The sequence below is a fragment of the Trematomus bernacchii genome, unplaced genomic scaffold (assembly GCF_902827165.1).
Source record: "Trematomus bernacchii unplaced genomic scaffold, fTreBer1.1, whole genome shotgun sequence".
NCBI classification, from domain to species: domain Eukaryota; kingdom Metazoa; phylum Chordata; class Actinopteri; order Perciformes; family Nototheniidae; genus Trematomus; species Trematomus bernacchii.
The window spans coordinates 8,507,818-8,533,880 of record NW_022988050.1 but is presented as its reverse complement, the minus strand read 5'-3'; the positions used below and the strand labels follow the sequence as shown (position 1 = coordinate 8,533,880).

At 38.9% G+C, this 26,063-nt stretch overlaps 1 protein-coding gene across 1 annotated transcript in view; it reads left to right on the top strand.

The window, feature by feature from the left end:
* The window catches only part of LOC117474015 (A disintegrin and metalloproteinase with thrombospondin motifs 14), a 46,708-nt gene that overhangs the window by 15,747 nt on the left and 4,898 nt on the right, over positions 1-26,063 (top strand). Inside the window, 15 exon segments of the mRNA XM_034120006.1 lie at positions 1,128-1,324; positions 7,638-7,721; positions 10,282-10,438; positions 12,722-12,827; positions 17,550-17,693; positions 17,868-18,000; positions 18,481-18,594; positions 18,777-18,925; positions 20,013-20,185; positions 20,851-20,984; positions 21,556-21,679; positions 21,873-21,953; positions 23,339-23,502; positions 25,186-25,351; positions 25,890-26,022. Of these exon segments, the coding sequence (XP_033975897.1) occupies positions 1,128-1,324; positions 7,638-7,721; positions 10,282-10,438; positions 12,722-12,827; positions 17,550-17,693; positions 17,868-18,000; positions 18,481-18,594; positions 18,777-18,925; positions 20,013-20,185; positions 20,851-20,984; positions 21,556-21,679; positions 21,873-21,953; positions 23,339-23,502; positions 25,186-25,351; positions 25,890-26,022 (2,059 nt within the window).

Below are 26,063 nucleotides of genomic sequence, written 5' to 3'. Positions count from 1 at the left end.
CACTGCACTGGTACAAATTCATCTATACCGCTATGCTTGGACTGCTGCCCCTCTACATATCCACTTACATATCACACAAACAGTACAGCTATAGCCTACGATCTCAACATTACATCACTCTGTCCGTCCCCTCAGTTCGCACGGTGCTTGGAAAAAAAGCCATATCATACTCTGCCCCCTCGACCTGGAACACACTTCAGCAGGAACTTAAGCTGACCAGTTTGATACCCATCACGGATTTTAAACTAATTTTAAAAAAGCTGGAGAAATCATCTGTGGGTGTTTGCACCTGCTTTACCTGACTGCTTTCTATGGATTTCAATGACTACTTTTTTTACGATGTTGTATTTTATTGTTGCCTCTGTGTTTAGTGTCCTGTCTGTCTGTAACTTTGTGTGGTAGTGTTACCACTGACAGGTCTCTCTTGGAAATGAGACCTTGTGTCTCAATGAGATTTTAAACCTGTATAAATAAAGGCTAAATAAAAAATAGACAGTTTTCAGATTGAAGAATATATGTTGAACCTGTGGATCATTGCATCTCACTTATTACTTTTCCCATCTGATGTTATTGACACTTCATCTCCAGAGATCTTGGCCATCTCACACTTTCTGCCACATCCTGAATCTGTGAAATCCAAGTTCACACATTTCCTTGTTTCTCTGACGAGCGTTTCAACTCTGACGAACACAGCCATTACAGACAGCATACTGTGTGCATGGATATCACAACGAAAAACAGCTGAAGTGCTTTATGACATGGATTAATGTTGTTTGGAATTGGTGCGACTCAGCTGGGATTGGTGTTATGAATGCTCATATTATAGTTAGGCTTAATGTGGGGCTTTGAGGAAATACACTTATCACTCTGTAGGCCAACGATTTACGAGTCTGAGGGGAGTATTTTGACTAGAGATGAAGTGACTTAGAAAATATAAAGTCCTCAGGCCTGTAGATAATCCCAAAGGATTCCTCCTGCGCATCCTGAGACTCAAAGACAGAAGTTTGTTTTATTTCACGGACATAAATCACACCACAGAAGCTGAAGTTAGAGTAGATGTATCATAAATGCCTCAGATTCCAAAAGTCTGTTCACTGACTTGTTTATGTGCTGCTCATATTTTTCAGTGACAGACTTCGGGATTGCAGACCTTCCTGTGGCTCTGGATCTCGTCGAACATAAACTGTCTGAGTCCGAGCGAAAGAGGAGGCATGCGAAGAAAGACGACTACAACATCGAGGTGCTGCTGGCCGTGGACGACTCGGTGGTGCGTTTCCACGGCAAGGAGCACGTGCAGAATTACGTTCTCACTCTCATGAATATAGTAAGTCTATTGTGGCGTTTGTATAAGATACTGATCAAACTCTCACCAACGAGTTTTTGTTTATACCTATTCCCAACATGAAATATCCAGGCCAGCAACTAACCATCCAAACTTTCCTTTCAATCCAAACTTCAAAGATATGTAAATCACTTTTTACTTAAAATAAAGCAAGAAAAGCTGCAGAAAAATGACTGACACAATTAATCTGTTCTCAAAACTGTTGCAGCTCTATAAATATCCCTTCTTGATGTAAAAATGCTGCTTATTTTGGTGATCTTCTACCTATGGAGGTTTTCTTTCCTCTTATAGCTGTCTGAGATCAGACCTTGCTACACTGCTCTCTCCGGCTGTTTATGGATTACTGATGAGAGGTGAACAAATAATTCTCAGCTCATTCATTACGGGTTCCACCAGCTCCTACCACCATAATCTGCTTAATGGGACCAAATCCCTCAAGTCAGATTTTCACAGGGTGCTGGTTTCACTCTGTAACAGTTACCATTTGGACCCTGCATGGTGGTCTGATTAGCTGCACTAGACCAATTAGAAAGTTGACTGTGCGAGCCAGTCATGGAAACAAGCACCAGGAGTTCCAAGCTGCTGAAATGAAATTATGTGTTTATTTAATTGGGATATAATATACACATTCTATGACCAAATGTCTTTGGCAGGGAGAAATGTCTCATTTTAATGACCTTGACTGATTATAATTGTGAAGTGGCTGCAAAAGTGTAGTCATCAGTCCTTGGTGTGTAGTGCTCTCTGATAAGCACTTCAGATCTGGCAAGGAGGATCAGTTCATGGAAGACCTATGGATGAAATTGTGTTATTAAGGGAGAGTAAAGTTCCAGGAATAAAAGAGCAGTTTTAAACAAACGAGGGGTCAAAACTCTTTAGTTCCACTCGTAAGCCACAAGCTTGCTGTGTCTGAAAGAGCTCTGCCCACTCAAATCCCTCTGAATCCCTGCTCCGTGGCTGCAGAATGTGTAGTACCACCTGGAGAAACTCTCCCTGAGGGATTGATTACTGGACATCCTGTCTGCGCAAAGCCAAGGTGACTGCTGAGGTGCCTGCCGCACAATGGCTGTGTTGTTTGAGCGTGGACCAGGTTTTGTCCACGTCGATGTGATGCTGTACACAAGCCAGGGACACCTAGCGCCTGTAGCTCACAGCTGCTACTCTCATTTTCAACCACAACAGTCCGATCCTAGCCCTCTGTGTGCTCCTCCTGGCCTTGTAATTATCCCAGTATAGGTGGGACTCTCCAAAAAGGAAAATATGCAATTTCAGTAATTACAAAAGTTATCATGGAACTTTTTATCATGCTATTATTTGATGCTGTTCTCATTTTTCAAAGGCATCTGTGTTTCAGGTCCAACACAAACACGCGTATATAGGTCAGTATATACCAGTCTAGGAATTTGAGCTTGTAACAAATCTGGGAGAATTTAGGGTCACTTGAGTGTTCTTTAGAGCATTTATTGACCTGAATGGGCTTCTGTGAATGGAATATTTGCTTAAATGCCTTGGGTGTAACCCCGCGTCCCAGTGCAAATTTGGACTTAAGCCAAGATAGCATTTCTTCAGTGACAGAGCTTTTGTTCTGTAAGGTCATACTTTTTAAGCGGAGAAAGCTAAGTAGCACATACCTGTTAGTGTATTAGCAAAAAGTAGCATTCTATTATTCAGTGTGCAATATCTGAATTTTAATGAGCATGCACAAGGACACATTTACAAAAAAAGACTGAAAGATTACATCTCTGGGTTTGGAGGCTGGAGAACCTTGCAGTTAAGATACAAATCAAAGTCAAAAACTGAATTTAGGTGCTGCTTTAGCTATCGAATCTCTTTTTAAATCTAAAATTACAAGGCACGATTTTGACATAAATCTTCAGTAAAAAAGAAAATAAATTAAACTCAAACTGCTGCTTTGACATGAAAAATAACCTTTGCAATGTCCAGGGTGCGTACGGGTGCTGGAAATCCTTGAAAATGCTTGAAATTGTACGAGGTGTTTTCAAGGTTTGAAAAGTGCTTGAATTTTGGGAATGGTGCTTGAATTTGGGATAAAGTGCTTGAAATTGTAAATGCTTTACTTCGCTTTTTAGATTAAAAGAAAATAAAGAAGTCGGAGCGCGCTTAATTGCTTCGCTTTTACATAAAACAGCTCCGCTCCGGCCTTCCCGCGCAATGCGCGTGACCGGCAAGTGTTTTTGTTAAGTGTGTGACCTGGGCATTCTGATGAGAGTGATAGATGACAGTATGCCAGGAGGTTGCCGTTTCAACGAGCGTTGGCTAGCAGAAGACAAATACAAGCCATGGCTAAGACGAGGGTCAAGCCCAAGAGTAGCCTCCTGCAAAGTGTGCAACAATAACGATGCGAGAGTCTGCGCTGACGAGCCACACACCACACGAAAGGTACGCCATCGTAGAGAATTTTAGATTAGGCTATCGTTGCATGTTAAATACATGACACTTTTCTATGTGCGTGGCAAAACAAGCTCGCCAAAATGGCTTCACTAGTCTGGCAGTATTTTAAGTGTCCGAAAATGACAATAAAATAGCGGTATGCAACGTGTGTGAAGCAGAAATCCTGCAGCTCCACCCGCTGTGACGGACCGGTGAGCGGAGCAGAACACACATTAAGAGTTAGACCTAACACACTTAGCTATTTTATCTACCTCTGGAACAAGCTAAACTAGTTATAAATATATTTATTCTTCACTGTCGGGTCGCTCATTACTGGATCAGTGAGCTGCAGGAGATACTGACGGGCTGTCAGGAGAGAGAGAGAGGGGGCGAGAGGAAAAGAGAGCGATATCGGTATCGGCTGATACTGATTCCGGCGATCGGCTCCAAAATTGGCGATCGGAGCATCCCTAATAATTGTATATGATATGTTTTATAATGATTGATCATGAAAGTGTTCTCAAAGCTGGTAAAGGTGCAGCTAGTTTGAATGACTTTGTATACTACAGAGTAGCTTGTGAATTTACTCCAGGTGGAACTAAAGTCTGATTTAACACTTGATTATATTTCACATCATTCATCCACATCTGTAAAGTAACTAAAGGTATTAAATACATGTAGTGGAGTCAAAGTACACCATTTACCTCTGACTTGTGTTTACTGCCAACCTAAAAGTACCTCAAAAATAGTAATCAATACTATATTGAAAAGTTATTTGGCTGATTGTTTTATATTGGCTCAGCCAGGTTATATGGGATGCCCAGTCTACGTACAGATGGGTCACACATTTTGAAATATTAAACTTAGTTTTCTTTTCTAACATTTTTAATTTTTCATCCTCATGTAGAATGCTATTATGAAACACACATTTGGTTGTTTATAGCATAAAGAACATCTGATTTAATGTGAGGTAGGGAAATAATCATTTGAGTATAAGTATGTGTATATAAATATGTAATTTACAACAGCTGTAAGATGCTTGAAAAGCATGAAAATGCACTTTGAAAATGCTTGAAAAGTGCTTGAATTTGACTTTGGAAAAGGTGTAAGAACCCTGAATGTCTGCATGTCTGAGTGAGACCAACAAATCCATGATCGGTCTATTTTTACTATCATTGCACAACATTAAATATTCATTTTTGGTGCCGTTAGACGCTTTTATAGTCATTTTGGGGTATACAAGCAGAGGAGCTATTTAGAAAAAAATAGTTTTTTGTTACTTAGTGTTGGCCATTTCCTCAACTTTGTTTTTGTTCACATCATTCTGATAAGAAAAATATTTCTGAATCGTAGAATCCAGGATTGGGACAAGAATCTTATTTTTATACCAGAGCTTTTGTCAGTATTCTTAAGAAAATAAGAAGCCACAGAGTCTTTAAAAGGATGGCATACTTTTTGTTAAAACATTTAGGTTTAAGTTCTTTATTAAAACATTTAGTTTCAAACCATCTTGAATAAAATGAATGAAAATCAATTTTAGGCAGTTCCATTTATGCGCACTTCATCTCTTAAGTAAAATGGCCTCAGGGTATCAAAGCCTGCTTTTAAACCCAGTGACATAATTCTAGTGTGACAACCACAAGCTGTTCTCATAAGGTTGGGGCTAACTCTGTTGGTGAAAACCGGAAAGATATGATTCCCTTTGAATGTTTTTAACAGTTTCTGAAGAGATATGGTGGTATCCAGGGAAAGCTTGCTTAAGAAGGGGATGGATAGATGCCTGTCATGGACCAAACCAAAAGAAAGACTCATTGACAGGAAGGACATGACTCAGAGATCTCAGAAGGATTTTGGTTGTAAAAAGTTAAGATCAGAAGTGGACAGATGGATGAGACACAAGGCACCGGGGGAAACAGGCTTGGTGTTTTTCTAAAGCCATATTAAAACTTGCACATACTTCCAAAGATGAGTCTTGGGCTCCAGGGGGGGATTCGTGTCTTTGTTTTTTAGTTCTGAAATCTCTCTGTGTACTTTTTTAACTGCTACATCAATGAAAAAAAAGTTTGTTTCACTAAAATGATTGCCTATTACAGTTCTCAGTGGGGCTAGCATCTGGGAAAGTTATGTTTTAAAATATGTTTTGTAGGAGGATGCACATCCACAGAAGAGCTGTAGGAAGTAATTAAAGCCCTAGAGAATTGTTGAGATTTTTTGTTCAGATATTTTGAAAAGCCATTGTGTAACTTATGATATTAATAATTGATGTTCCATGCTGCTATATTTCAGCTAATGTTTTCCACTTATTGCAAAATTCACAGGTTTTTTAAAAGGTATTTTTGGGCGAGAGAGGGCCTTTATTAGAGATGGAGTTGAAAGGGGGAAACAGAGGGGTGGACATTGCCTGAAATGTTCTGCCAGTTTGGGATTGGAAAACCGTCTTACTCGGCAGCGGTAAACCACTGAGCTACTTGGCGGTACAGTTATGTTATCAGACATAACAACAGCATCAAAAATGCATTACAGGCTAAAAGCGATTATGTGTCACTCGGAAGCCCAATTGAGAAATCAAAGCAAAATAGTTTAATTCACAACATGGCAGAAACGTTTTGAGAGTCTATAGTCCTCAGGCATGTGTGTAAAATGAAAATCACATGAAATCAAAAATAGCTGATCTCCTGTTGGCCAGGGGAAAAAAATGTTTGGTATGTCCTTAAAGATGAGAGCAATTACACTTTATTTTGTGCTTGGGCCCTGCATATTGCACACATGATGAACAATATGATAAATTATACACAGATTTTGAATGAACTATTTTTCGAGGTTGTAACATAACATATCATTTTTATTTATGAGTGTGTCATAAGCAGTGTTGATCCACGTGCCTTAAAATGCCCGTCGTAAACATGTGTTTCCTCTTAGTAACAAGTTCAGTTGAGAAATGTGTGGGTGCTTTGTGAAGCTAAATGACTCCATGTTTACCCCCTAAGAATCGCCTGGTTTGTTAATTACAATCCATAACCAACTAAATGACTTACTGATTTTTGGAAAAGGGACAAATTCACTCTTTATTTTCCTCTTAACTTTATTAATAAACCGCAAAGCGAAGCAGTTGATTGACTTTACAGGGCCCTGGATGAGTGACGACATTTGGCGAAAACACACTCAAAAGGAAATTAGACTTTTGAATGGGATCCTAGCTTAGCCCTGGGTTAAGTATTACATTCCACAGCATTATTATAAAAGCCATATAGCAGTCGACACATTTCAGGGTCACGCTTCTTTGCCACTGCATAACAACACTGGTTTTATTGGATGGTTGTCAATGTCTTAATTTATGTCATCATGATGCCAATTTTGTAGTAAGAGAGGGAAAAAAACTCTTCTTTGTTTGGATAGGCTGATGATGGATGCTTTACCTCAGAAACTAAATGTTTAGAAAAGGCAACTTATAAGCATCAAGTGTGTTTTTACTTGCCACTAAGCAGATATCTGATAAAAAAAAGTCTGACTTCCCAAAGAGAGGTGAATCAGTTATCTTTGTACTGTGTTTCTGATGAAGACTTAATTCATCCATGCAGCACAGACTACAAAGAGCGTGACTTGTTCTTCTCTGTGCTTTTGATTACGCCTGGTAAAAGCACACACAGTATCCGAGCCACATGGGCTCACTGTGTGCAGTTTGGTAATATCCGTCGACAGATATTTCACAACACTATTTTTTTCCAACCTTTTGATGCCAGTTGATGCCTTTGATTTGCCGCCATCATTTTCTTCTTCAGTCCTTTTACAAATGTCAAAAACTAACGATGAACCCAAATGGCCTGTAAATGGTCTGCAGGCTGTTAATTGTTATTGGTCACCTTATCCCTCAGGTCAGTGACAGAACATGTCTCTTTTCTTTCAGGTTGATGAAATCTACCATGATGAATCTTTGGGAACCAACATCAATGTTGTTCTTGTTCGCATGATAATGGTTGGGTACCGACAGGTGAGCTACGTCACACATCAATCAGAAATGTACATTCCCAGTAGGTTATTAACAACTTACAGAAACATCACATGAAATAGTCTACCTTCCCATACTCTTCCCATCCCTCTCTATGCAATGGCTTCATAATGCCAGACACTTTATCTTCTTTCTGTGACAAAAGATGGCTTAATACATTGAGGTCATGTTTATTTCTTATAACCAAAAAGAAACAGTTTTGCCTTTTTGCCCAGAGTTACATAAGAAGATCAATGCCACTCTCATGTATGTACAGCAGGTGTGTAGTTGGAGCCAGCAGGTGGTTAGCTTAGCTTAACACAACAACTAATACATGGAGTAAAATAGCTAGCTTGACTCTCCAAAGGCTAATATGGATAAAACATATTAATTAGTTAGCTTTAGGGGTGCTGGTAGGCCGTTTTGTTTACTGTTAATTGGAGCCTGGCTAACTATTTCCCCATATTCCAAATGTTTAGCCAAGCTAAGCTAACCAAAATAGCTGTTTCTCTGTTTTGAATGTGCGTGTGCTGCTGCTCACATGTGGATTTATAGTGGATTTATAGTGACCAGGTTACTTCGGGTACTGCAAAAGCTTGTCTCTCTGTTTTTTGTGTGCTTGTTAATGCAGTTATGTTATCTGTCATAGCTCTCTACCAAAAAAAGGTGTAATTGAGAGCCCTAACATAATTAGGGGAGTCTATCTGGGCATAGTTCAAATTTGACACTGAAAGAATTTAAGAGAGACAGAAAAAAGTGATCACACAAGATCACATTTTGGATGTATTTTGGGGCCCTCTGGCTGGTTTGGGGCTCTTAGCAGCGTGTGATCTGATTATGCCTCGGGCCACTGTTTGATTGACAGATGAACATTTGGGAATAACACAACAGCAATTGCGTCAAACACTGAAGGGGATGCAAAAAACATGTAAACACATTTGAACTCAGCGCCAAAGTTAAATGATATTTAGGTGAGAGCCACTGCTCAGCACTGTATATTGCAAATTATCCAGCAGGGATCTGAATGAGATCCGTGATATTATGTGTTTGTAACAGATAATAGACGCAGAGCTGAGAGCACACACATGTTGAGAAGTCACATCTGGCTTTTATTACTGTAATTAAATATTAATTAGATGCTGGCTGTTTTGACAACAGAAGAACTATAAAGCAGTATTTTCGAATTAATTTTTGGTATGTAGATGCACGTAGAGAATGGGTTTTACATAGAAGTTATTTTCATTTTCATTTAATCGTTTATTTGGCAGGGACAATGCACAGTAATGAACACTTAAGACATTAAAATGTGTCAAGCGTAACAGTGCCAGATTTAGCTTTGAGCTAATTTCCATCCGCAGTCCCTCACATAAAACATTTAAGAAAATTACATTTTATAAACATAGCAGTTACAAGTTACAAAGATAAACAAACAAATGTATCCATATGAATGGATTTATTTGTCTGTTGCTATTGTATGAAACCTTTTACATATTGGGTTGTAGGCTGGATGCATAAATATTGTAAGGAGTCAAGATGGAAAATAAATTATGAGCAGCGTGACTCCAGTGAGTTTATATCCTGTTGTGCATTTTAATCTACATTACTGAACGACTGCCTGGAGATTTGGCATTTTTCATATTAGTTCTCTTGGCTGGTTGCCAAAGCAGAGATATTGTTTACACAGCACCAATTAGATGAACTCAATGTGTTGAATTTGTCACACTGGCAGAAGAAAGACAAATGTTTTTGCTGGACCTACCCTCTGGTATAAGCTATGTTGTTGATACACTATTTCATCCTTGACTTGTTTTTAATTTGGCTGCATCTTCAGAACATAGAAAACTATTTCCACATTTTATGCTATTTCAGTTTCCAACAGCAGTTTCCACTTAGAAATCATCCGCCTGCAGTCGTTCTTCAATGCCACAAATGGCTGTTTTTATGTTCACAATGCATTTTCTGTGCTGTTTGAGACATTTCCTGCAGAGTAGAAACACTACTATCTCTCTTTGTCCATTAGGAAGATAAATGTGGACCCTATTTCACCTCCAATGTTGCTTAGCAGCGTCACAAAAGAGGGACGTTTTTTACAACTCTTTAAAACTGTCTATTATTCTACAATGGGTAGAAAGGGTCGAGTGACATTGAGCTGAAAAATATGTTATACTGACAGTAATTATATGAAATAATTGAGCCAACACATTTTCTCATATAACAAACTTCATAAACATAAGCTTTCATTAGAAGTAATACCTATACGTTTTTCTTACTTTTACTAAAAATGAAAAACCTGCAGTCTGTGAACTACAGTATTGTCCCAGCTTTTGCTTTTGAGTCTGATCTTTTTTCACGGTTAAGAGTACCTGAGAAGTAGCATGGGGTAACCTTTCATCATATTCAAAGTAAAAGTACATGCACAACCGAACAAATATGCAATAGTGAGAAGTGTGTTCCTTTCATCAAAAGAGCTGTGTGCTTTAGAGGGAATTGATCATTTGAGCAATTATTTATTTTCATAGTTGGAGTGGTAAAACTTTGTTCCTGCTCTTTGTATTTCTTGCAGTCTATAAGCCTGATCGAGCGTGGCAACCCATCCCGCAGCCTGGAGCAGGTTTGTCGGTGGGCCAACACGCAGCAGCGCCGGGACCCCGACGACGACGAGTACCACGACCACGCCATCTTCCTCACAAGGCAAGATTTTGGTCCCGCAGGTATGCAAGGTACTGTATTTTTCTCGATCGAGGACTGTGCAGACTGAGTGCTGATATCTGCTTCCATTCACAAAAGGGGTTGGCTTCAAGTCTTGCCCAGGTAAGGTCGAAGGAAACATAGACGCGAAGGCTGCAGATAAGGTCAAAAACCCAACTCTGCCTACGGCAAGCTCGCAAGAAAATAAATACTCATTATTTTTCCAACACCTTGCTGACCTTGACATTGATGCCACCCTGGATATGAACAATTGAGATTGATTTTCTTCAAGAAGGTTTTTTTTGGCATGTAGAGAAAAACAGAAATGATTGTTAGTTTCTGATTTATTTAAACTAACTGTTGTTTTTTATTTAGTTGTGTGAAGTTCAGTGTGAACTCATCTCCACTTACTCCTAATACCCCATGTATGCAATCGTTTGGAGGAGTTTCTTAACATACATGTTCAGCATTTGTCTCATGCTGTATTTCTTCTTTTCAGCCCTTCAAAACAATATTTGAAGCGAGCAGCAAAACTGCCAGAGAATCTTGGTCCAGAATGAACAAACATCCTCTGTGCTCAAGTTCAATATTTAGCATTGACCTGTGTGTATTTTTAACTTCTAAAGCACATGTGTCATGTTTAGAGGATAACCTGAGGCTACCTGGTTTGCTTGTCACACCTCCAGATGTTGCCATAGCTGCTGTTGTGTTATGTTCATAGCAAGCGCGGTTTCTATGGCACCTTGCGCTGTGTTGGGCTGGGTCCGACGCTGTGTCTCAGGGTCACGAGCAGACATCACACTCCCTTGTCAAAGTTTAGCTGTAAGATGATAGATTCTATATCCAAATACTGACATTGTGGCTTTGGGATAAGGAGAAGAGAAATCTGTTCAGTTTGTGGAGAAGCTGCAAAGCAAATAAACTGAATAAAGGTTTGTACACAGATAATGAAACACCAACAAATACACTGTGATCAATTCTTGTGAATGACGTCAAGTGTTTTTGAAATGCTCTCTTTGCCAAGGACTTAATTGCCCGTCAGTTGCTTTAGTAGTTTATCAACCAGATGACAGAGATCACCTCTCTCCTCACTCATGACATCAGCAGTAGAAACACATTTTTTACCCCTAGCTGTTGCTGCTGCACCTTAACGCTAAATGTGCAAAGCCTCCCTTGATGGGAACCCATTCTGCATTGTATTGAGTTTCTTTTATCTGCCTTTCAGATAAAGGTCCACACTGCTTTCATGTTTTGCTTCATTGCAGCATCAAAAATGCCTATTTTGTTGTCATTTAGAAAAAAGCAGCTGGATCAGAAACTGTGCTTCATAAACATCATCATATCACACTGTAGCAAAAAAAGAAAAGCTCTGCAATGGCTGACCAGCTGCAGACATTTCTCTTTTTCAACACCATCAAAATAACCTGATGCTTTTTAAGACTGTTCATCGCCGGCTGTCTGTCTGCTGAATTTCTGCTTTTTACCTGCATGCCAAAAAAAGGTCTTCAGACGGTCAGAAAGCATGAAAGTTATCTGTAAAGCCGCCAAAAGGAGGCCAGAACAAGGGTGCTTCTGAACCAAACTAAAATGCTGAGCTGAATCGCTGCACACCTCTTGATCGGGTCATGTTTAATGTTTGTGCTTTGCTTAAAAGTTTGGTGAACTGTGTGAAAAGTTGTGATGCCGGGCTGGATGCCAGCTGGGTAATGATGACAGGCTTCTGAGCTTGCTGTTTACTTGGGGATTTTTTTTATGCACAGTGAGAAGGTGTTCATCCTAAAAGCTGTCAGACAGAAGCTTCACATCCTTCACAGCCCTATTGAAGTCTATGCTACTTAATGCTGGCTGTTAATTAGTGCCAAGCTTATTCATGATGAGGCTGCCATTAAGAGTACATTCTTTATAAAGAAGTATTTTATAGTAATTTAATGGCTTCTCGACTTACTGCCAAAATCCTTCACTCTGTATAACTTCACATTTTACAGCTACCTCATTAGAGACTCACTTTAGTTCAAGTTTAGTTTGAGAGCTTTTTGGTAAAGCCTTAACAAGACCTTTTGTATCAGATTAAAGCAGTCCAACTTAATAGACAAGTGGGTTTATCATTGAAAGACACATTCAAAGCCATCATCACAGCCTCTTGGGATTTCTTTTTTGTGTATGTACCAAAGAACGATTAAAACCATCACAGTGCCTGCGATCACATCTCACATAGTTCCAATCTTCCACCATGATATAAAGCACTCCACGAGAATGTCACAACCTTCATCCTGGTACTTGATTATTAGGGCTGTGTGGTCTTTTCTGTTGCCCAGGTTACGCTCCAGTGACAGGGATGTGCCACCCACTGAGGAGCTGCACTCTGAACCACGAGGACGGCTTCTCCTCCGCCTTTGTGGTTGCTCACGAAACCGGCCATGTGTGAGTAATGGAATAAGGATGAAAGGACCAGAAGGGTCTCGCTGCTCTAACTGCGTCCAATTATGGCGGTAGATATGCATGGTAGTCTGTAATCAAAGGTGGAGCCCTTTAAGGACGCTGTTGTTTGATGAAAATAAAGCATATGCTTGCCTCAGCATTAGCATTCATCTACTCAGCCAGTCAAGATGCTGTCCAAACAAATGACTTATTAAATGTATAAATATTCATATGAACTTGTGTACTGTACGTAGGTATGTACTTAAACTGCATGTTTAAACCTATTGTTGTATCATATCTACGTACACCTGTATAGTCTAATGCAGGGGTGTCAAGCTCAATTTCGTCGCGGGCCACATTAGCATTATTGTTGCACTCAAAGGGCCGGTTGTAACTATATAAAATATACATATATAAATAATATAGATAAAATAATGTATTATATTACATTATTGCCTCTGCATTGGATTATTATCGAATAGGGTAATAACTTCATAATTAACTACGTCCGAAAGTAGAAGTCTAGGGCAAATAATTGGAAATAATTGTAAGTCTCTTCAGTGCGCATGACACAAAATGAGATGCATTGTGGAACATGTAGTTTATGGACAACAAGCTTCTGTAAAGCGGCATGTAACCGTATGATAAACGTATTATATTCTTTGCAAGCTCTTGGGCCTTGAGTTTCACACCCCTGGTCTAATGCAATTCCATATGTTAAGCCATGAAGTCTATTTTTATTATGCCTATAATGTTGTTATAGAAATGATATGTTTAAGTATTAGGGCGATAGTAAGTGGTGTTGTACCGCATTTTGTTGAGTGATGTTTCTTTTGTTTTGTCCCCTCCTGATATGATAGGAAACACCTTTCAATATAATGTAGTCCTACTGTGCCAGGTAGTGTCCATGGATAGAGAATATAAATGAAATGAAAACCCTAAATTATTAATGTTTGCATATGAAATGCAATTCATGACTTCAACATGATTAAATCTTTCCTCAGTTCTGGTTCAGTCTTGCGCACAAGAGTCTCCTTGAATCATGAAATGCCCCTGCTTCAACTATCAGTAACTCCAAATGATCATATTGCCAACAATATAATCTACAAACTGTCAAGTTCCAAATTAAAGATGATTTGATAACTCATTCCCAAACTGAAGTAAAACTAAACAGGTGCCTTGAGCAGGTGGAGGCTCGAAGTAATGCCTTGTCCATGTGAACTGCCATAGTGACTTAATTTGTGCAATCAAAACATAGGAAATATATAAATAAAGATCAACTGGAAACAGGAAGAAGACAGCTAGGCTTGCTCTGAACGAGGTAACACATTTCAACTACTAGCCACTTATCATCACATAACTGCCGAAAAACCCACAATGATCATTTTTAGACTTTAGATTAATCAAACAAGATACTACTTGTGCTAATGCGGACTAATGTGGTTCAGAAGCACAGGCTGATTTAGTTTATTGTTGACAGACTAGCTTTTTCCACTCTTTATGCTAAGCTAACTAGCTACGTGCTGATAACTTTCAATTTACTAACAAGGTCTTTGATTGATTTCCCCATCTACAAGAAAGCATATAAGTGGATTCACCAGAGTATCAGACCATTTCTTGAAGTCCATTACTACATCACAGTATCTAGTTACAGTTCTGTGGCTTCAGCCGAAGGTAGCAGCAGGGTGTATCCACTGCCTGTGAAGTGGTGGAGCTTCAGTTGGATTTATTAGCAGCTTCTGCCTGTGCTCAAAAAGTACTTCATGTTGATCTTTTGGTCCATTTCAAAGATTTTCTCTCCTCTTATTAGTCTCTAAAGGCTTGTTAGCTAATGTCTGTGAACTGTGCGACCAAACATTGAGTAAGTGGCCAGGCAGACTTGATTGACAATAAATCAGAGGAACAGAGAAGAAATCCCACCCGCTAGCAGGGGTTAAATTGGACGGACTCCATGCTGAGCCTGTCAGTGAATGACTAACTCTGTGATTGATTGTGTGACTTTGACAAAACTGGATGACATTAACATTGTAATGGTGATGTGGTTCAGTGCTTTTAGAGAACTGAATTTTTCCCTCAGGCTTACTGAGAGACACAGTTGAAATGCACTGTAATATTAGATGGAAAATGTCCACCACATAATTAATTTAATGTGAAGTTATTGGCCTATGGAAGGTAAGGGATCCAATCATTACAAAAGCATAAGATTTGATTAAAACATTTAATTTTCATTTAAAAAGAAACCAAACAAACAAAAGAAAGTACAATTTAGTAAGTAACTTGACTTATTAATCATAATTCTTCTTATTTTTTAAACGATTATTGATATGTAATAGGGGAGGTGAATTCGTAGACCTTTATTGGTTTCTAACCTCTCCCGAATTTGTCCTTAAATTCTTACTGTCTTTTACAAAAGTATATTATGTGCAAATAAACTAAACGAATCAGCATAATAATCAGATTGTATTCACATATTTTTCCCCCTTTCCTTCCGTTTAAATGATCATCTACTATGCTAAACAGTGTCTCCTTGCAGTAATAAATCAAACATGTTTTATAATGCATGTGAACAACAATCTGATTAAAATGTTGTTTTAATAAAATGTAACCTTTATTAGTGCTAGTCTCACAGCCAAACATGCCAAAAAGATTGAAATAGACTTAAAATAATGAGGAGAGAATGGTCATTAGCTTGAAAAATAACCAACGACCTATGAATCATGCCGGTTTTGCTCAAATTAAGATAATTCTTTAATATAAAATCTTTAACATAATGAGGGGCACTTTGCTTAATAAAGCCTTATTCTTCCTTAGAGAGAAATTAGTTTATGAAAGAAAAATGCCTTATTTAATAATCCTATTATCCAGAAAGGATGACTAAGATTTTTAAATGCAATGTAGTGCAATTAAATGAGAAATCTTTGCTGATTTAGAGTACTTTCTTAGGAATCCACTGCCTCCATCAGCAGATGTTTTATCTGTAAGAAAAATAATTAACCTGCAAATGCAAGTGCCGCTTGCTCCCTATCATTTGTGCTTTTTTTTAGCACATAGAGGCAGCCATGTCGGAGCAGCTGTTCATCTGAATAATCGTATTTAATTTGGAATGTTTCCCATTAAGAGGCATATATTTCATGGATCAAATCATCGCACAAACTCTACGCTTGAATTAATAAATGTAGCAAAACAACTCTTTCATTCCACATAAGAACATAGTTTTTCTCCCAATAAAATAAGCATATTCTAATGCATTGCTTTCAATAAAAAAGATTCTGAGGTCCTTGAAGATCGTCTCAATAGATTTTAGAGACATTTCAAGCCAAGGTTCACATCCATAAGGACATTGCGAAGAAGCATTCAGCTTCATACACATAAAGCATCTACTGTAGTCTACTAAAACTTTTTTCTTTCTCCTCGAAATCAACTTTCGATAAGGTCAGGGTACTTCAGAGGTTTATAACAACGAGTACAAGAACCCACACACGTCAGGAAGAAAATAAAAAAAGAAGGAAATCTACAATAAAAACTAAGCAAAAGAAAACAAAATGTAACACAATATCATAACTTATTTCTGCAGATGCACTGAGTGTCCTATTTGTTCATTTATCAGGGATCACATAACAAAAACAGGTTTTCATCCCGATCCATGGCAAGGTTTCCAAAAGCAAACCAGTACATCACATTTTACTAAGAGGATGCAACACTGCTCACTATCTAGTAGTCACATGCTGCATATGATATTTACAAAACAGGTGTTGTTGTTTGATTAAGCAAAGATGGTTATTAATTTGATAATATTGATTGCATTCTTATTTGAAATTGGCCGATTTAACCAAAATGATTTATGTGTGTGAACTCTGAGAAATCAGATCCCACAAGGAATGATATGTTATTTAATGAACTCCTGTAGACATCATGTTAGTTATTTGTCAGTACAAAGTACAAAACAGATTCCCTCCAGTCCTTTGTCACTGCCAGTAAGAAGAAAATGTGAATTATTATGTTGGCAGCTTCCCCTCAGCAGGCTGTGTCACTGCGTCAATTACTTATAACATAATGTTCAGAGCTCAAGCTGAGTTTTGATTTTTTTTGGATTTGATTTGATTTATTTCGAATGTGTAAAACAATAATACAAAAAATAATAATAATAATTAAATGAAACAAGAGAATTATGATACTGTACCATCTTAAGCTATATAAAATTGATAAACAAAAATATTATTGACGTACAAATGATATATAAACAAATGATCTACAGTACCTAATTACACATCCCACCCCTTCTCCCAAAAACTAAATTATTAACATTTTCTTTTCTTTTTGGATGATGGATGGAATGGAAATGTCAGCATGTTACGAGGTATTCAACCAACAGAGCTGTTAGCGGTGGACTCTATGAGCTAATACATTTGTAAAAATAGACATTATGTAGTTTGGATTTCTTTCACCAACTGTTGCACTTTTCACCTTATGTTCGTTTTGCAAAATCTACAAAACTTCTCGAAGCACAATATATTGATGCAGCTGCTAAACTTGATATAAAAAACAGAGAACACAGTATAAATACATGGCTTTAGATAACAACATATCTGATCAGTGAAAAAGTATTGAGGCCAACTGACAGACAATACTTCATTCTAAGGACCCACTTCTATCTGTATTCAATAAGTATGGTGTTTTGTTCCCTTTAACCTTGCTGTACAATAAACCTTTTTTCCCCCCCACTAGGCTCGGCATGGAGCACGACGGACAGGGGAATCGCTGTGCTGATGAGACCAGTATGGGCAGCATTATGGCGCCACTCGTCCAGGCAGCGTTCCACCGCTATCACTGGTCACGTTGCAGCAAGCAGGAGCTCAATCGATACATCCAGTATGTTCTGTGTCTCCCACTCCATCACTTCTTCACTGCACATATTGCTTTTTACGCTGCACAGCTTATGTGTGAAGCCGCCCGATGTAATTGTGTGTTTTTTTTTTTTTAACTTACTCCATATCTCTCCAAAGGTGTCTATATATGACACTGTTGCTCTTGTCTTCTCTTCAGCTCATATGACTGCCTGCTGGATGATCCCTTCAAACACAAGTGGCCCAAGCTTCCTGAGCTCCCCGGAATAAATTATTCAATGGACGAGCAGTGCCGCTTTGATTTTGGTGTTGGTTATAAAATGTGCACCGCTGTAAGTCCTTTATACCTGTATCATCCCTAAATTATTGATTGATTGTTTTGATTTATGTACCCCTTTAATCAGCAGAAATCCCATGAAAGTCTATTACATGACCAGAAAAGCTGTGAATGCATTACAAGAGATAATGGTATGATACTACAATACAAATACAGACTATATAGACACATTAACTGTTTTGAGTTTTTACATTCAAGAGACAGTTGTGCTCCAATAGAAAGGCAGGAAACTTCCTCTCAGTGGAAGTCAACACGGACACCCAGTTTGTAATACTGCAAATATATAAATGTTGCAATACTCTCATGAATAGGCTGAATCACAATTGTGTAACCTCAGTCTGCAATTTAGGTGACCTTTATTTGAATGAAAACCTTTCATTTGTTTAACATATTCAAACCAATGGAAATGTTCAAGGGCTGAGTCTGTTAACATTTCCAATAAGAATAACTGAAGCTCATAATCTCTGTTCTTTAGTTTCGAACCTACGATCCTTGCAAGCAACTGTGGTGCAGTCACCCCGACAATCAGTACTTTTGTAAAACCAAAAAAGGTCCTCCGGTGGATGGAACCGAGTGTGCCCCCGGAAAGGTGAGAAACATCTCTAAATCAGCTTTCAATTATTCTTTTATTTCCCTACAATGGAGAGGGGAAATAATGAGAAGTACTGAAATGGTTTCAAATGTCACTGATGATTAGTCTAGACTTATTTTTGACATTTCTGTTTTTATTTTCGAACGCTGTCTTTTCTCCCATCTTTGTGATATTCTTAGTGGTGCTTCAAGGGCCATTGCATCTGGAGGTTCAGCCAGCAGCCTCAGGGCCACGACGGGAGTTGGGGCTCCTGGTCAGATTTCGGTTTCTGCTCCAGGACATGTGGAGGTGGAGTCCGCTCCCGCAGCAGACAATGCAACAACCCACCGTGAGTTCTGCTGAAAAAGAGAACACACTGAAACGAAATCAGCTACATTTTCGGGGGCCAAATAGTTTATATGCTCCCGGTACGTTCATCCAACAGATGGTGGCGTGCTGTTAAAGTATGAATGCAGAGCTGGAGAGCAGAGGGAGTTTTTGATCCAGCGCTGGCTTTGTTTAAGTTGGCTGAAACTAAAACTTTACTTCAAAGTGTTAAAACAGTCCGCTACTGTTTGTATATATGCCAACCTGTTCTTGTTTATATTAATACTTGATGAAATCTTAGCTTTGTTTTAGTTCACTCCAACTGATTATACAGCCTTAACCATTGTTATCCATGGTCGACTGTAAGTACGTGGGCGCATAATTATAACGGAAAGTTAGATTAGATCTTTACTAGAATCAAAGTTTCGAACGTTTTTTTTCCTGGTTTGTTTAATAGGCCACGGCAGACCTGTCTTACACTAAGAAATGCGTCTCCTGTTTCAAAACAACCATAAGGCAGACTCGCTTGTCCGAGATCAACTTTGTTAAACTTTCCCCTAGCAGATGTGCACGGATAGGCATCCGAACCAGTGATGTTCAGAAATGGTGAAATCATTATGCTAGGGGTGTATGATCAACATTACAATACCACAGTACAAACTGTAGCATTGCTCCCACACACTGTTGTGATTGCTATGGTTTATTCATAACCAGTATCAGATTGACTGATCATTCGAGTAGAATTATAATACATTTGGACATTTTAAAGTTTTGTCCAGTTTTCAGCTGCCTATAAAATTCCCAAGAACCAAAAATATTATCAATATTATGTCTCATAAGGACAATAAGTGATCATTACTGTAAGATGTATGACGTATGAGTAGAGAAAAAGCTATTAAATTAATTGAAAGGGTCACTGCAGGTATCTATCTTTTTATATATTTGTGCTTTGGAGCTGTTGTGCACATAATATGTGTTCCATCTCATAAAGCTCCCATAGTTTTCAAATCCAGCCAAACCTCCTGGACTCACACCATGATGTACAATCTTTGGATCTCTGGGCACATCATGATGAAAAACATCTTTATTTTGTTGTTGTCATCCATCAGGCCTGCCTATGGAGGTCGAGATTGCCCCGGTTCTGCTTTCGACTACAAGATGTGCAACATGGAGGAGTGTGCTGGCCCTTATGAAGACTTCCGAGCTCGGCAGTGCATCCAGAGGAGCAACAAATACCACAAAAACATCAAGCACACCTGGCTGCCGTACGAGCACCCAGATGGTAAGCCTGTACAGAGCGAAGCAGAGCTGGCTCTCTCTCTTTCGGTTTAGAGCCACAACAAGTGGACAGATTACATTTGCAGGAGGGACTGCTCTCACGCATATTTAGATTCAGGTCCTGCTGATGTCTTTCTCAGAGTCTTAAAGGTCCCCTATTATTCTGTTTTTCATCAATATATTATAGGTCTCAGATATATACAAACATGTCTCGAAATGTGTTTGTCTCGAAATACCAAACAGATCATTGTAGCATCCCATAATCCCCTCTGTTCCAGCCCTGTTTCAAAAGTGCTGATTCTCTGTCTTTTACTTTAGATGAAAATAAGGAGCCACTCCCCCACGCCCCTCTGAGAGATATTTGGTTAAAAATAACACAATGGTGCTCTAGGAGGAGATTCAGGTGATAAGGTGGGGGGTGTTACCTTGGTTGGTTATTGGCTAATCGTTACACAAGCCAAAAAATCGTTATGACATCATAAAGTGGACAAAATCTGATCAGCTCATTTTCAGACAGGTTTTGATATAAATGGATCATGACAAAAAGTGAGCGAATCTTTTTTCCTGAAACTTTCAGAATCTCTTTACACAGAGGGACAGGGGAGTGGATTTTGTATAATAGGTTTAAGATTTTTGCAGGAACCAAGGTTTGTGTTTTTGTCTTTTCAGACGCCCGTAAGTGTGAGCTCAGCTGCAAGTCAAAGGAGACCGGAGAGGTGGTGTTCATGAACCAGGTGATGCATGATGGGACCCGCTGCAGCTACTCGGAGCCCTACAGCGTGTGCGCCCGAGGAGAGTGTCTGGTACGTAGAAACTCAAATGACATGCACTCAGACACACACCAACTTAGTGGCAAATTAAAGGCCTTATAATACATTTGTATGAATGCAAAATACGTTGTTTACGATGCTTAGTAAAAACCATAAAATGAATATGAATTTATAAAACATGCAGTTCTGACTCTTACCCCAACTTCTATACATGTTCTATGGCCAAGATCAGATTTCTAATGCATGAAATAATAAATAAGTAATAAATAAAGTTTAGATATTAAACTTGCCCTTATTGCCTTTACTAGAGTGTCTTTTTATGATTAAAATAGTGCCTTTAGATGTTTGATGAGTGCACACCTCAGAATGCTGCTCCAAACACACAGACATTATTTTGTCTCAGAATTCACCTTGGACATAAAGTGGAGACTTATAATGTTGCTGCTTGGCTCGCTTATTGTTATGTCTGGGTGTGTTTCCAATTTGCATCATCTTAAACCTCCAAAAACAGCATTTGCACATGGCATCATTTTCCCTATGGAATATCTCAGTTTGCATGAAAGTGTTGCCCCTGTTTGATTGCTTTCACCTTTCCCCCTCGCAGCATGTAGGCTGCGACAAGGAGGTCGGCTCTTACAAACAAGAGGACAAATGTGGAGTGTGTGAGGGGGACAACTCACACTGTCGCACCGTGAAGCTGACTCTCACCAAGACCCCCAAAAAGAATGGTAATTATCATCATTTACATTCAGAACAAAATAATCCAGTAGGCTGAAACATATCTCCCCAATCCTCTGTGTTTGCCTGTCTTTAAACAAAAAGTTCTGCTCCAAGTCTTGATTCAGAAATAATTGGCTGCTATTACAGAAAATGAGCCTACTGTTTTCTGCTAAACCGTGTCGTGTCTCTTTGTCTTATTAGGAATGCTGAAAATGTTCGATATCCCAATGGGAGCTCGCCACATTGTTATCGAAGAAAACGAAACTTCCCCTCATATAGTTGGTGAGTATGTTCTTTTTCGCCAAACCAGATTCTTAGTAACACAATTGGTTTGTGACAAGAACTCAATAGTATAAAACCCAAGTTTTTCCAAGGTTCTAGGGTTCTTTTATTTGTCTGTATGTGATTGTGTGTGTGTTTGACACATCACATGTTTGTTATTACTGGGTCAGGGTGAGGCTGGACAATGTCATTACAGACCAGAGCGCAGGGTCAGCGAGTTCAATGTCTTTACTCTATACTTAAGGACATGAAGGTCCCAAACAAAACACGCAAAAACATAAACAGCTTCAGATTTTAAGATTTCTATCTTTGTCATTTTCTTTCACTAGTCCAACAAAATGCATTCAAAAATTATATTTGGAAAACAGCAACAAGTCTTTCCAAAAATGTAACCTCATGCAAAAACCACTCATACAGTATGAACACATGTGCTTTTAAGTGGCATGTTATAATGTGAATGAATTTGGAGTTTAAATAAATATACATAACAAAAATAAAACTGAGACTACATCATTACATGTATAAACTGTTCAGAGCCAGCTTTGAAGCTTTGAGAGTTTAACTGATTGTCAATAGATAGATTCTTAGTTGTGAATTCAAAAAGAGATCAAACAGAATGACAGAATATAAGGCCATACATAATTAACATACAGTATGTGTATAGAGGTGGGATGCCCCCCCCGTGGGGTCAGAAATGTTGTCAGATCATTCCTGTGCAGATCGATGGTCACCTTTTGTTTACCAAAGTTTTGAAACAAAAGGCTCAGTCCAATAAAGGTGTTTATACAAATAACAAAGAAATATAATTACAATTAGTTTTCCCAAGAATCTGCTTTCTATATTATTCATTCCAACAGATTATCAGAGACATTTGTGTATTCATCACAGGTGCTATTCTAATGAAATAAAATGAAGACAAGCTTTTAGATTTAAGCTTGCACTGCTGCACTAATGGCTTTCATGAAGGCTTTATCTGTAATTGCATATTGGAGTACAAAGCAATGTGTGAAATGAGACTCCATAATGTTGAGAAATTGCAACCTTTCAACTTACAATAGCTCTCTGTATGGCCGACGATGGTGAGTCAGGATCTCGTGGCATTCAGCCCTTTTCTCTCCGCTCTCCTCTGCTCCTTTCCTCTGGCTTTTATTAGCTCATGGGAATTAGAGATGACACACAACTTGGAGAAATTACTGTTGGCTAACCACAGCGGCAAACATCTCAAAATGCATACTTACACGTTCCCTGCTCAAGGGAAAATCTCAGAGTTGTTCTGCGGGGGAGAGATTGATCCCAAATGACTGTTTGATCATGGAGATTTCTAATGAATGAAACTATAACTTCACCATGTGAATCACGTTTTATCTTTCACTCATCATCAACAGCCGTGAAGAATCAAGTTACTGGAATCTTTATACTGAATTCAAAAAGTGAAGAAGCGGAAACAAAGACCTTCATCGAAAACGGTTTACAGTGGGAGTATTCCCTCGATGGTGAGAAGGAGACGGTGAAAACAACTGGTCCTCTGCATGAAGGCATCGTAGTGCTGGTGAGTGGGACTGGAACACGCTCATTATTTTTCCCTTGAGCTTTTTCCTATGGGCTCAGAACAGTCTCATAATACACACATGCACACAGAAGGATTCACACTTGTATTTCATGATCCACAAAAGGATTCACACTTGTATTTCCGGATCCACACTTGTGTTTTTCAATGCACACACAAATGTGTTCCGTTTCATATACATGTAAATAAAATCCAAATACAGAAAAAAGTTTTACATATGTATTTTTGATCCTCACATATTTGTTTTCCGTTTAAATCCCCTGAACCTGCAAACACAAACCGCTTTCTGTGCATGGATTGCTCTGCATTCGTGTGTGGGTTTTTTGAGACTCCCCTGACGGTCACCCGATTCGTACTTGTAATTTTTTCTATCTATAGCCAATCAGATGTCTCCTCAATTCTAAGCCAATCACATGAGCGCGCCCCCACGAGGGTAGATTTCTTGCGTTCATGTCACTTCATATACGCATTTTGCGTAGTCCGGAGCAGGGTTTCCGCGGACAGAATTTAATTTTACCGGACAAATTTGAAACTTACCGGTCATGTTTCAATAATAATAATAATAAGAATTGTGTAGCAGCGTTTCCGTTAGGTAATTACCGGACTATGACCGGATAATAACACGGGAGTAAGGATCATCTCTTTTCCTCTCTCCCTCCCTCTCTCCTGACAGCCCGTCAGTTTCTCATGCAGCTCGCTAAAACTTCACTCGCGTTTATGTCCATATCGATCAGATCCAGCTCTCCTGATCGGCCTTTATAGAGAGCACCGATCAAACTATTAAGAGTGAATATCGGCCGATAATGACCGGCGGGGCTCCCCCCCGTTGACAGTTCACTGTCTAGCACTGGCTTCGTAGTGCACTGATCGATTAGGCTAAGCTAACCTGTAGCTGCTCCCTCCACACTCACAACAACTTCATACAGACATAAATAAAGCAGCTGATCGCCATACAGGAAACACACATTTAAAACAGTTTTGCCTGCCGTTTTTGTGTACACAAGCATTCATTAATGGTTCGGAAAGTGGCACTGTACCTTAATAATATAAAGGCTTGTATTTGCGTGCATTTCCTGATCGGAAAGTGGTAATGTACTGAGAGTGGAGGTGTCCTGAGATTAGCGCCTGCAGGCAGGCTCCATGGACCTGTCAGCTCCGGACAGCGCAAAATGCGTACATGAAGCGCTACGTCATGAACGCAAGAAATCTACCCTTGTGGGGGCGCGCTCATGTGATTGGCTTAGAATTGAGGAGACATCTGATTGGCTATAGATAGAAAAAATTACAAGTACGAATCGGGTCACCGTCAGGGGAGTCTCAAAAAACCCACACACGAATGCAGAGCGATCCATGCACAGAAAGCGGTTTGTGTTTGCAGGTGCAGCGGTTTTAAACGGAAAACAAATATGTGAGGATCAAAAATACATATGTAAAACTTTTTTCTGTATTTGGATTTTATTTACATGTATATGAAACGGAACACATTTGTGTGTGCATTGAAAAACACAAGTGTGGATCCGGAAATACAAGTGTGAATCCTTTTGCGGATCATGAAATACAAGTGTGAATCCTTCTGTGTGCATGTGTGTATTATGAGACTGTTCTGAGCCCATATTTTCCTGAGTTTAATTGTTTTTCTAATAACTGTCCTTCACTTTGTTGCAGGTCATTCCTCAGGAAGAAGACACCAAGATTAGCCTGACGTATAAGTATATCATACATGAGGACCTGTTACCGCTTATCACCAACAACAATGTTCTCTTGGCTGAACTAGACACCTATGAGTGGGCACTGAAGAGCTGGTCTCAGTGCTCCAAACCCTGCGGGGGAGGTCAGTGAGAGTCTGTGTGGAAAATGAAGCGATTACAGCTGTGTATTTGGAGTATATGTGTGTTCAGAAAACAGAAAACATAATGTTAACTCTGGAGTTTCTGAGGTTTTTTCACCATGTTATCGTCCAAAGTGGCGAAAAGTCTAATTAAGATCTATTAATGAATCTACTGTTGCAACAAAAATGGTTCCCAAATTGGGATTCATAAAGTACATCTTATCTTATTTTATTATCTTATTAATGGATTGATGAAAAATTATAGATTTCTCTGTTTATGCATTATATGTAAAATTATTTGTTTCTTTTGGACAGTCAAAAAAAAGTCAAAAATTTCTTTCACTTTTTTTCTAACATATTAAACAATAAACAGTATATGGAATACATATTGAAATGATCAATCGATAAGGCAAATAATAATTACTTGAGTACTAGATGATGAACGTTAAACATCTGGATTTCAGATGTATGTAGGTAACTTATCTTCATGTCTGTCTCACCTTGCTGTTAGATTAACTTTGTATACTTTTCCATCCTTCAGGCATACAGTACACAAAATATGGATGCAGGAGGAAGAGTGACAGTCGTTTGGTTCATCGAAACCTATGCGAGACCAGCAAGAAGCCCAAACCCATCCGAAAACGCTGCAACGTCCAAGAGTGCAGCCAGCCCTTGTAAGTGCCCACCTGCTATAGATGCTTATATATTTGAATAG